The 13,577-nt window shown below is 41.6% G+C and overlaps 1 protein-coding gene across 1 annotated transcript; it reads right to left on the reverse strand.

Moving 5' to 3' along the window:
- Positions 1–1,180: 1,180 nt before the first annotated feature.
- LOC136397261 (calcium homeostasis modulator protein 6-like) lies at positions 1,181–3,290 on the reverse strand. Its single transcript, XM_066371810.1, has 2 exons — positions 2,688–3,290; positions 1,181–1,724 (listed from the first exon to the last, which is right to left on the reverse strand). The coding sequence occupies exons 1-2, from the start codon at positions 3,213–3,215 to the stop codon at positions 1,302–1,304; spliced, it is 951 nt and encodes a 316-aa protein (XP_066227907.1). The 5' UTR covers positions 3,216–3,290; the 3' UTR covers positions 1,181–1,301.
- Between the last annotated feature and the right edge of the window lie 10,287 nt (positions 3,291–13,577).

Here is a 13,577-nt window from a genome sequence, read left to right on the forward strand (position 1 = left end):
TTTACACTATTTCCTCATGACACTTAGTTTGGTTTCATATGTGCAGTTTTAACATTAATAGTATATAATATTTTTTATTTATTTAAAAATATGGTTAACGTGATTTTTATTTTTATTGTTGTTCTCTCTCTTTTTAAGGGGCTCAATATTTTCTTCCGCACGGGGCCTCGACTGACCTTAATCTACCTCAGGTTATCACCACTGTGCTCCCCAATCATGGATCCCACAGATACTGGTCATTCCACCAATGTGACATGTTTCCATAGCCCTGAGAGTCTGGGTCCTGCCTGATGGTCCACATTTCCTCCCGGCACCTGCAGTTGAGTCTAACACCCTGGCATCCACCCCCAGCACCTCTGGAGCAGTAGGTGGTTCTAGTTCTGGGTCTATTGAAGATTACCAAGTCTTTTATACTCAACTCTGTTCCGAGAAAACATTGGTCAGTTAATTAGCCCTTAGTGGAGATAAAATAAAATATTAGTAGTTTAGAAAGGATTCAAGAATTTTCTCTAAAGGAGATAAAATAATATTTAAAAGACCTTAACACTTTTGAAAATCCACAGTTTAATGCCAATTTACTTTAGTTTTTAAGAAATGAGAGATTCTAAGTACATTAGAAAACCAATGGTTAAGGGTTTTGTTTTATGTTTTTACTGTGTTACTTTTTATCTCAACACTATCATTATCAGTGGTTTCAGAACCCACAAGACATTTCTCAGTAAAGAAAGCAAGATAAATAAAATTTTTTTAACGTGTCAACATACACACACACACATGAGAGAGAGAGGGGAGACAGACTGACAGGAAGGGAGAGAGATGAGAATCATCAACTCGTAGTTGTGTTACTTTAGATGTTCATTGATTGCTTTCCATATGTTCCTTGACTGGGAGGGCTCCAGCTGAGCCAGTGACCCCTTGCTCAATCCAGTCACCTTAGGGCTCAAGCCAGCAACTACAGGGTCATGTCTATGATCCTATGCTAAAGCTAGAACTCAGTGAGCCCATGCTCAAGCCAGCGACCTCGGGGTTTCAAACCTGGGTCCTCAGTGCCCCAGGTTGATGCTCTATCCACTGTGCCATCACCTGGTCAGGTTAACCTTTCTTTTTAAATAATTAATATAATAAAGAAGTAAAATTCTAAATATTTATTTCAGATCTAAAATTCCATGTTGTCATAATTTGGAAGACAAAAAAAAAAAAAAAGAAGAAGAAGAAGAATAGGCCACCATAAACAATCCTAATGTTTATCTTTTAAAGAAGCAATAATTCAAAAGAACCCCTTTTCCTATTCATTCATGAGGTCATAACCCAGAAGTGGTGTCTATACCAGGAGTATCTACAAACTGAAGAACAGGATCCACTATATCTCCTTCAGAAGATTTGCTACTGTGACTCCTCCCTTTTCTGTTAACGTATTTGTGCAACAGGCTGTAGTACTGGTTCTTCACATTGAAAGTATATAGTGATGAAATCTGTTTCCAGTCTTTCCTGCTTGGGGTAAAGCATTCCTTTGGATCTGCATTCTTAAAGAAACATTTAACATTCTCTTTTGCCAATTCGGTTGCATGTTCTGTGGCTTCACTTTTGAAAATCTTCTGCTCCTGTTCCATATAGATTTTCCAAAATTTCAGCTGCATATAACTTACTGGAGATCGGCATCGGGTGATGGATGTAATAATCAGAAAGAAAATGATAACAGCAGCTATCAGGATCCAGCCTATTATCTACAAAAACAAAAAAAAATACTAGGAAAACAGCAAAATATTTATACTAATTTAGTACATAAAGTCCTCACGTAAAGTTTGAACTACTCAGCAGTTATGATGATGAACAAGCAACTGTTTCAGGTCTCAATCTCTTAAGAGAAAGGAATGGCAGTGGCCTCCGGAGCCCTCAGTACAACTGCTTGCTCTGCAAGTCAGTCATATTCCAAGTCACCTCGAGGGCCCAGGGAGATGCGCATATGTCACTCCCCTAGGACTCAAAAGGAGGAATATTGATTGGCACATCCAATGAAGCAAACATTCGTTTTCAGGAACCTCTGAGTTTTATATTCCATAGAAAAGTGTGGGGTGGTGGCTTTAGAGCCAGGCAGACCCCTTTAATTGTAACAATTGAATTGCTACAATTGAAGGCAGGATATAAGGGTGGGAGCACAGGGCGAGTGCCCTAGGCCCCAACTTCTGAAGGCCCCGCAAAACCCCAACTGCACACTTTTTTCTAATGACACCATTTGGTTTCATATGTGCAATTTTAACATTACTAGTACATAAGATTTTTTATGTATTAAAATATGGTTAACATGTATTTTTATTTTCCATGTGTCTCTATTTTTTAAGGGGCCCAATATTTCCTTCTGTGCCCAGAGCCTCAACCGACCTTAAACCGCCTCTGAGCAATTCTGCCTACGTATGGCTGCATAAACCTGACCTAGACGCATTATGTTCGCTATAAAGAAGCAGGATACCAATATATAAGGACCTAGTGCGGTATCTGGCACTGAGTAGGTGCCTGCAGCGAAATAAAGTGCCTTTCCTCCATTTGCTTGTTAGCTCATTAGAAGCAAGAAAGCATTCCAGTTTGTCAAGGTGTCTGAGAAAAGGGCATTTCTACTTAACCCGGTGCGCCCTCATTCCCCCATCGCCCTTCTCCGTTCCTCCCAATCGCGTCCGTCGACGCCGCCTGACCTGCGACTGGGCCCTGAGTTCCATCTGGAGGTTCTGCACTGCGGGCTTTGGGGCTTTCTTGCAGGGCACCAGCGGCAGCTGGTCCATACAGTCGAAGTCCCGACCCTGACAGAGGAACCGCGCCATGACGCCGCTCCCGCTGGCGCCGCACTCGTAGAAGGCGCCCCCGAGCAGCGCCACGGCCACCCAGGTGAGGGGCGCGAGCGCAGCCGCCCCGATGAGCTGCGCGCACACTAGGAGCCCGCGCGGCCCTCGGCTGCAGCCGGTGCGGGCGCCCGGCTCACAGCAGCCGGTCAGCAGACGCCACGTGCGACCTCTAATAACGTAGCCCAGGAGGAAGAGCACCAGCGCGGGGACCAGCAGGAACACCAGGCCGTAGGGCAGGTTCCAGGTGGCGCTGCAAGGGCACTCGAACACCACCGCGGAGAAGACGCGCTCCCCACCAGCAGTCAGCAGAGTCACGAGACCATAGCCCAGCGCGTGCTGGTGCTTGGTGGTCAGGTCTACGACCGTCTGTAACTTCTCCATGGTCTCCCTTCCTATAGCCAGTGAACAGGCCTGGGTGCTTACGACTCTTGGCTGGCCCGCTCCTCAATGGGTTCGGTGGGCTCTGGTCTGGGGCTTTCTACTTTGCTAAGAAGCAACTTCAAGAAAGGGGAAGAAGGCTTCTCTGGCCTTGTGAACTTTCGCTTTCTTATTCAAGAAAACCAACCAGCCCTTGCTGAGAACCCAACCCAACCATGCACACCATTGACTTCCTTTCCCAGGGCTGCTGTATGATGAGCATTCTCTTCCAATTCATGAGCTCTGACTGAGCATTGACTCCATTCTACTGGAACCATTGTGTCCATGCATCTGACAACAAACCAGGGCACTTTCCTCACCCTTCCTTCCCCAGTGCAGCTGCCCAATGCAAACAATACTCCCTACTTGGGCAAAATGAGAAAAACCATAAACTCCTCTTATTGCAGCCTCCTTTTTCCTGAGCTGAGTCACAGGCAGACCAGTTACCAAAAACACCTGATCATTTACGGGAAACATTCAAAGGCAGATTTTTTTTCTTTATCATAAGCTCATTAACACCAAACCCAGCTCCAGTGCTGATATCATTGATGTCTGTGTCCATTCTATCTCCCCTCTGAATAGAACCCTCAGCTTCACTCACCCTGACTACTCTCTTCTCTGCCTGATCTCTCACAAGACATAAAGGACATTCAACTGAATGTATTTTTTTGATTTATGACTTTTCTCTTTCTTTCAGGTATGTTCTTACAGTGTTGGTATCTGAAGGAGTGTTAAATTCTTACTCAGTGACCACCAAGTTTATCAATGGGGGTTGGGGTATACTCGGTTGTTAAAAAATACTACTTGAACAAAAAGACACTTTAACTGCAGCAACATCTAATTAACATGTTATTTCCATCATTTTTATTTTTCTCAAAGCACCATTGCTCTGCTACAAACCAACCACTTCTGTGAAACTGAGCCTCAGTTTGTGCAGCTTCACAGCAGGGTGACGTACTTAAAGGAACATGGCCTTTGAAGTTAGGTGCAGTGTGTGTGTGTGTGTGTGTGTGATAAGTTAACACCTCTGAAACTCAGTATTTCCATCTGTAAAATCAAGATAATAGTGCTCACTTTTCAAGACTGTTGAGTCTAGTAAATTGAGTAGCATATGTAAAGCATAATTACTAACAGGATGTGCCTATTAAATTAATACTCAATGTGAGAGATTACCTCTTACATTGCAACTTTAGGATTAGACAACAAATATCTGTTGTACACAATTTAAGAATTTGAATGAATGCTTAGTTTTAGACCAAGGATTGTATTCGGTGACTCAGCAACCCTCTACTACCTTAAGAGAATTGGTGTGCCCTCTGCTGTCCACCTCACTTCAAGGAGGGTGTCTGGATATGGAGTCTGGGTGGGCAGGTCACAATGAACCCGTTCCTGCTGGCTCCCTTCAGATAGGTTTGCTTTATTTATCTGGGAAGAATAAGTAGCCTACAGAACTGAGTGAATTTTTAGAGAAGGGGCAAGGCCATCTATATACCTTCTTAGTTGCCTCTTATCACCAGTGCCTGGCACAAGCCCAGCATTCCATAGCATTTTGATGAATAGCTTTGCTCTCTGGTGTCTACAGAAGCTGTCCCCAGATCAAGTTCCTCATTGTCATGCAGAACAGTTGGGGCTCTCTTTTTAGAGATTAAACCAGGTACTGCCAGGCTCCCTGAACACTTGCAGCAAAATTGAATTTTGAAGCAAATCACCTCTGTCCTATCATCTCTGTAATCCTACATTTCCAAAAACAAAACCAAAAACATCCTTCCCTTGCTCCTCAGTGACTGGGATTATTGGATACAACAAGAACAAGACAGAAAGCTTGCTTTTATTGAGTGTATATATCTCATTGAGCTACAACTCACTGTAGTGGAGAGAATGTAGATAATGATGGGAAAGTCCTCAAGCTTATGCAGATAATTAGAATAGAATCATGTGGTAGAGTGTCCTGAGAAAGCCTCCAGGGGGAAGGGGCATTTAAGCAGAAATCTGAATGACTAGGGCTCTGGGGTGCCAGGGGCTTGGCAATCTGTGGTTGGAAAGAGAACATAGAGATAGATGGGAGTACTGAGGGTGAGAAGAAAGTGGTCCATCATGAGGGCAGAGCTGCAGGTTCAAGTCAGCTTTAGGGATTTTGTGAATTAGAATATGAGATTACAGTCCTGCCCCTGAAATTCATTACAGACAGAACAACATCCTGAGCTATTATCCTGTTAGCTTGTGTCTCCCAACACCAACTCCTGGGGTTACCACCACTGTGCTACCCATAATGGATCCCATGAATACTGATGATCATTCCACCCGTGTGACATGGTTCCATAGCCCTGAGAGTCTGGGTCCTGCCTGATGGTCCACATTTCCTCCCGGCACCTGCAGTTGAGTCTAACACTCTGGCATCCACCCCCAGCACCTCTGGAGCAGTAGGTGGTTCTAGTTCTGGGTCTATTGAAGATCACCAAGCTTTTTATGCCCAACTCTATTCTGAGAAAACTTTGCACAGATGTTTAGCCCTTAGTGGAGATTGAATAAAATAGTAGTAGTATAGAAAGGATTCAAGAATTTTTTCTGAGAGGAGACAAATAACATTTGAAATACCTTTACACTTTTTTTTTTTTTTTTAAATAAATTTTTATTAATGGTAATGGGATGACATTAATAAATCAGGGTACATATATTCAAAGAAAACATGTCTAGGTTATTTTGTCATTAAATTATGTTGCATACCCCTCGCCCAAAGTCAAATTGTCCTTCGCCACCCTCTATCTAGTTCTCTGTGCCCCTCCCCCTCCCCCTAACTCTCCCCCTGTCCTCCCTCCCCCCACCCCTGGTAACCACCACACTCTTGTCCATGTCTCTTAGTCTCATTTTTATGTTCCACCAATGTATGGAATCATGTAGTTCTTGTTTTTTTCTGATTTACTTATTTCACTCCTTATAATGTTATCAAGATCCCACCATTTTGCTGTAAATGATCTGATGTCATCGTTTCTTATGGCTGAGTAGTATTCCATAGTGTATATGTGCCACATCTTCTTTATCCAGTCTTCTATTGAAGGGCTTTTTGGTTGTTTCCATGTCTTGGCCACTGTGAACAGTGCTGCAATGAACATGGGGCTACATTACACCTTTTTTTATATGTGCCACATATTCTTTATCTAGTCTTCTATTTTTTTATAGTGATTAAAGCCTTTAAGCAAACTCTTGGCCAATTCAGCAAGAATCCATAAAAGAGTAGTGTCCTTAACATGTTCACCAAGTCCAAGCCTTTACACTTTTGAAAATCTACAATTTAATGCCAATTTACTTTGGTTTTTAAGAAATTAGAGATTCTCTGTTTAAACACATTAGAAAATCTATGGTTATGGGTTTTGTTGTATTAAGTTTTTACTGTATTAATTTGTTTCTTAACACTATCATTATCAGTGGTTTCTGAAACCACAGGACATTTCTCAGTAAGGATAGCAAGGTAAACCCATTCTTTCTTCCTTTTTTTAGCACATGCGAGGGAGAGTTAGACAAGAGAGATAGACAGGAAGGGAAACGAGAAGCATCAACTTGTAGTTTCAGTACTTTAGTTGTTCACTGATTACTTTCTCATATGTGCCTGAAGTAGGAATGGTCCAACCAAACCAGTGACACCTTGCTCTAGCCAGCAATCTTGGGCTATAGAAAATGACCATAGCATCATGTCTATGATCCTGGACTCAAGCTGGCAACCTCAGGGTTTCAAATCGGGGTCTTCAGAGTCCCTGGTTGATGTTCTCCCCACTGTGCCACAACGTGGTCAGTCTTCAGGGGTCCCCAAACTTTTTACACAGGGGCCAGTTCACTGTCTCTCAGACCACTGGAGGGCCGCCACATACAGTGCTCCTCTCACTGACCACCAATGAAAGAGTTGTCCCTTCTGGAAGTGCAGTGGGGGGGTGGGGGGCGGATAAATGGCCTCAGGGGGTTGCATGCGGCCCGAGGGCCATAGTTTGGGGACTCCTGGAAACTCTTGAAAGAATATACACATTCACATAGTTTCTCGCAGTCATCTTGAAGGGAGACGGTTGTCAAATAGCATTCTCTGTAGCTCTCATAAGAGCTCAGACTAATGGTCTGGCACAGTTTGGAATACAACTGCTAGATTCTAGCAAAGTGTCAATCTGGTCCCCTGGCATCACCTAGAAGAGTAAAATCGAATGAAGGTTTGTATCTTTTAAGTATCTACGATGTGCAAGACGGAGCATTAGGTGCCAAATTTAACAAATAAATTTAGAAAGTGTGACATTTTTTATTTTATGGAATACTGTTCTGTGTGTTATGATTTGTAGATATATTCCTTAAGCTAAGTACAGGGGGGCCTCGGGTTACAACACAGTTCTGTTCCTATGAGAGTGACATAACCCAACTTTGGTGTAAGTAGAAACACACCTTAGCCTATATCACCTACTTATCCTAACACAGTTGTAATATCATAATCCAGAAATAAAAAACTAAGTCATAGAAAAAAGAAAAGGACATAAATATACTGGACTGTACTCTGGACTGTAGTAACAGAGAAAATGACAAAAAATAAATGTAAACAATTTTTTTTACCTTTGTTTCTCTGATTGGCTTGCCCACTGGAAGGGGCCAACTCTTTCACTCATATGCCATGTTACTGTGTATTCTTCCACCACGCACAACTAACTACTTCACTAACATAGTCTGTTAAGCACGATCTTAATGGTGTAAGCTGAAACACTCATGTCTCAATTTTTTTTTAAGTTTTTATGGAAGTGAGCATTGTAAACTTGAAACGTTTGTCAAGACTGTCCTAATAATAAATACTCAAAAAGTATTGTCCATTATTGTCATTCTTTCCTCCCATGACTTTGACAACCACTGTGTGTCACCATTTCCAAATCTTCATCTCTAGCTCCCCCTGTCCTAAGTTCTATAGACATTTCTGATAGCCTAGCCACTATTTCCGCTTGTGTGTCCAGCAGTGACTTCAAACCCTAAATAGAATTCATTGCCCCTTACAATGTATTTCTGCTCCAGAATTTTTAAGTCAGTTAAGGATCTCAGTCTTTTAAACTAGAAAACTCAGGGTCACCTGTGGGTGCTCTATTCTGTCTGTCTTCCAGATGGGACCTCTCTCCCCACCCTCACTAAAAGTGGCCAGAACCAGTGGTGGGAGTTAGCTGGTTTGCACCATTTCGGCAGAACAGATACTTAATTTTTTGTTAAGTTCAGTGCACTGGTTGTTAAAACTGCACATGTAATCAGGGTTCTCTCTAAGGTGGGCTCCTGTATAGCTGCCCAATGTGGAAATTACACAGCTGATGATGCTCGGACAACAGCGAAGAAAATTGCAAGTGAGGACGCCCATCAAGAAGCAATATGGAAATAACTTAAATAACAGTTTTACTGGTTTTTTTGGTCAGGTAATATTTAATATTTTTTATTATTATTTTAAAACTCTTGTAACATAATCTTATTTAAGTAATAAATGCATGAAATAATAAACTACCTTTTGATACATCTTTTTTTTATACTTAAAATGGTCATTAGTGCAGAGAACCGGTTGTTAAATTATTTGAATTCAACCTTTGACCGGAGCTAGTACTTCACCCCTCTCTGCTATGCCACACAGTCTTATCACACTCAACTCCAGAAAAAGGAGTCTGGATATGTTCTACAAAATTGTTAGGCATGTGTGAACAGGATACAGGGTACAAAAGTTCACAGCAATATTGTTTGCACTAGGCAAGAACTGATTTTTTTTAAATCATAAAACAAATATCCAAGAACAGCAGACAAAATAAACTATGAAATATTCAAACTACAGAATACAACATAAAATAGAAATAAATAAATGCTGCTACAGCAATAAACAATAACAAGGATGAGTCTTAAAAAGAAGGTGTAATGATAGAAATCAAACACAGAATATATACAGTATGATTCTATTTGTAAGGTCAGAAATCATCTAAACTTTTTTTTTTCTGAGGATGTATACCTAAGTAATAAAACCACAAAGGAAAACAAAATAGTGTTTAAGAATCACAAAGAAGGCCCTGGCCGGTTGGCTCAGTGGTAGAGCGTCGGCCTGGCATGCAGGAGTCCCAGGTTCAATTACCGGCCAGGGCACACAGGAGAAGCGCCCATCTGCTTCTCCACCCCTCCCCCTCTCCTTCCTCTCTGTTTCTCTCTTCCCCTTCCTCAGCCAAGGTTCCATTGGAGCAAGGTTGGCTCGGGCGCTGAGGATGGCTCTATTACCTCTGCCTCAGGCGCTAGAATGGCTCTGGTTGCAACAGAGCAGTGCCCCAGATGGGCAGAGCATCGCCCCCTGGTGGGCATGCTGGGTGGATCCTGGTCGGGCACATGCGGGAGTCTGTCTGACTGCCTCCCTGTTTCCAACTTCAGAAAAATACCAAAAAAAAAAAAAGAATCTTGAACGGGATTATGATTGGGGTGGTGGGGGGGGGGGGGAGTAATGGCTTGGTCATTTTTACACAAGGGTAAGGGTAAGACTTATAACTATGCTTTGTATAGTATATTTGCTTTTGTAGTTTTCTGGCTATAGGTTATATTTCTCAACTTAAAAGTCCAGAAAACAAAAAGATCTAATTACATTATTTTCCACTTGGAAATACTCAAGGCTCCCAATTGTCAAGAGGACAAGTTCCGTACTCCCTTTGTTGACACAGAAGCTTTATCTATTCTTGTTCCATTCATGCATCCTGGTTCCCAACATTGCTGACCCCCTTAACAGTACCTGAACTTACATATCACAATCTTCCTCACTTCTATGCCTTCTCACTCACTCTTATCACTGCCTAGAATGACATTTCTCTGTTCTTCACCTGGAAAACTACTCTCTTCCTTTAATTTTTAAACATAGCTTTTTTTTTTTTTTTTTTTTTTTACAGAGACAGAGAAAGAGTCAGAGAGAGGGATAGACAGGGACAGACAGACAGGAACGGAAAAAGATGAGAAACATCAATCATCAGTTTTTCGTTGCAACACCTTAGTTGTTCATTGATTGCTTTCTCAAATGTGCCTTAACCATGGGCCTTCAGCAAACTGAGTAACCCCTTGCTCAAGCCAGAGACCTTGGGTCCAAGCTTGTGAGCTTTGCTCAAACCAGATGGGCCCGCACTCAAGCTGGTGACCTCAGAGTCTCGAACCTTGGCCCCTGCATCCCATTCCGATGCTCTATCCACTGCACCACTGCCTGGTCAGGCTCTTCCTTTAAATTTTAGTTCTATGTCATCTCTTCATTGAAGCCACCTTCAAAACCTCCAGGCATAGTTAGCAGTTTTGTTTTGTTGTTCCCCTCCCATTAAACAAATAATAATGCTGCAGTACAGTTTTTAAGGTGCTTATTGCAACATTCCTCTTCAGAATTCCGCTAATCTGAGAGCTCCAAAGAGCCAGGACTTCTTATCAGTGCATTCCTCGATAAAGTCAGTCTCTCCCTGTCCACAACTCTCTCCTCACACCTGAAGTAGTCCTCACCACATTGCATATGACTTTATCTCCTTACAAAACTGTTTCAGGCCCTGGCTGTTTGACTCTGCAGTGGAGCATCAGTCTAACATGTGGAAGTCCTGGGTTTTATTTAGTGACCATTGGCTTCTCCACCCTTTCCCCCCTTTTCTCCTCCTCCCACAGCCAGACGCTAATGGTTTGAGTGAGTTGGGCCCGGCCACGGAGGATGGTTCTGTGGCCTCACCTCAGGTGCTAAAATAGCTTGTTTGCTGAGTAATGGAGCTGCAGGCACAGATGGGCAGAGCATTGACTCAAAGGGGACTTGCCTGGTGGGTCCCTGTTGGAGTGCATGTAGGAAGCACTCTGCCTTCCTGCGTCTCACCTAAATAAGAAAACAAACATCAAACAAATAAACAAAAAACCCTGTTTCAACAGATATTATACAATTTTTGTGAGAATTAATGTGAGATAGTATAAAGAACCCAGCACAGTGTTTAGAACATTTTAATTTCAGTTACGTTCTGTATTTATTTAAACAGTGGTGACTCAGACATGTGCTAGAGGGCGCTAATTCACCACCCCACTAGGCTATTGTGTTCTGTGAGCTGTTACCCCTTGACTTGCTCACTCATCCAACCAGGAACGAAAGACTCAGATGCTTAATAAACAGAACTATTCATCCACTTTTGTTCAATGCAATAATATTATTCAGACATTTATATCTATGCCTTACTCAAAAATATTTTGTTAAACAACAATCCAGCAGTCAGATTGATGGCATCATGAACTTATTGTCAACCCTGTTTGTTTATTCCCCAACCTAGGGCTGGTCCAACTAGAAGTAGAAAAGTCAAACAAAGCAGGCCATGTTGATTTAGGTGATACCTTCTCCTGCCCTAAAGTGAAGAAATGCCAAGCAAGGTGTTTCCTGAACTGTGAGTGGGAGGGGTGCAGCAGATCATCTTCGAGATCCCTTTCAACATCTATTATATACAAGCCTAGTTCTAGAAAAATACAGGCATGGTCTCAAAAAATACCGACACTAAAAAAAAAAGTGACAAAATTCAGTCAAAAGTGAAAAACAAAGAATTCTTTAAATCTTCCAAAAAGGGGGGGGGGCTGAAAATCCATTTTTATCTTTCCTGTAATGCTGGGGTTTAAAAAGCAATGTGATTGAGAAGTGATGCTCTGAAAGACACATTGTGAAGTATTTTCTAGCTTCTTCTGTAGCTCTACGCCTGTTAATAATTATTGCAGACAAATGTTTGTCCTCTTTAGGAGAAGGTGACTTAGTAGGCTTATTGTATATAAAGTATTAGCCAGCTAATTGAAAGCATTATGATTTCACAATTACTTTATTCATTTCAACTACCTGAGAAACCACAAACACTTATGACTAAGGGCTAAGTCCGGAGAACAACACTAAATTAAAAGAGGGATATGAAGAAATTAGTAAAGAATTTGTTTTTATGCTTTTGAAGCTCTTTCACAATGAAAGAATCAAAGTTTTGGGGCAAGGTGAGGCTAGAGACAAAGCAGAAGTCAGCTTTTGCACTGATGGTGTACCTTATACTTTCTAAAAGCCATGCTGCAGAGTTCTAAACTGACGAATAGTTGTAGTCATTTCTAAAATATGTCCTTTATCTCATTTTAAAAATCTACTCTGACAAAAAAAATTAATTTTGTAAGATTAAAGGTAGAACATTGTAGAGAGATTAATAATTTCTATATAATTTTGCTCATTACTTAATGGTTTAAATGATTATAGTGTGGCATATTGAAAATTCCAAATAATTAAAAACAAATTCTAAAACATCCTTTTAGCCTGACCAGGTGGTGGCGCAGTGGATAGAGCATTGGACTGGGATGCAGAGGACTCAGGTTTGAAACCCCGAGGTTGCTGGCTTGAGTGTGGGCTCATCTAGCTTGAGCACAGGGTCGCTGGCTTGAGTGTGGGATCATAGACATTACCCCATGGTCGCTGGCTTGAACCCAAGGTCATTGGCTTAAGCTAGGAGTCACATGCTCTGCTGTAGTCCATCCCCCTAACCCCCCCCCCCCCATCAAGGCATATATGAAAAAGCAATCTATAAACAGCTAAGGAGACTAAGGAGCTGCAATGAAGAATTGATGCTTCTCATCTCTCTCCCTTCCTATCTGTCTGTCCCTATCTGTCCCTCTCTGCATCTTTCTCTCCGTCTCTATCACACACACATACAAAAATTTCTTTCATTCGGAGCTTTAAACAATAGCCCGAATAATTGCTGGCTGTGTGATTTTGGTCACATTTCTTAACCTCTCTGACCCTAGCTTCCTTATTTATAAGAAGAGGATGTAGATAGCATCTTCTCTACAGAATGGGTATAACAGATGTGTGCAAAGTTCTTAAAATCTATAAGACTTAGTAAGATGACTATTATTATCTTTGCTATCCATAAGCTTTAATATAATAATGCTGTAAATATGGACAGAGTAACATTTTCATGAACTTTAGCACATTTTATAAAATAAGCCTAGTATATGGACTCTCTATATCCTATTTTTAAAACAAAACTTATTTTACAGAATTATCAAATATTCTTTCATCCCTTACTTCTTCCTCTGGCATCCTAATACTTTTTTGAATAAAAAATGACCTCTCCTCACAGTGAATTAGCAAAGGTTCTCTCATCATCTCTAAGGCTCTTAACACATCCATTAACTAAGCAACACAGAAACCCTATTTAGACTGCAGAAAACATACAGTAATTTATATGAGATAGTCCCTTTGCCAGAGCCTTTTTCAGGAAGTCTGGCGTCCTCCGAGGTGTGACTCCTTACATGAGTAGGTGTCGCTACAAAGGCAGCCAAACAACCAACCCT

This window comes from Saccopteryx leptura, chromosome 3 (assembly GCF_036850995.1).
Source record: "Saccopteryx leptura isolate mSacLep1 chromosome 3, mSacLep1_pri_phased_curated, whole genome shotgun sequence".
In the NCBI taxonomy this organism is placed as follows: Eukaryota; Metazoa; Chordata; class Mammalia; order Chiroptera; family Emballonuridae; genus Saccopteryx; species Saccopteryx leptura.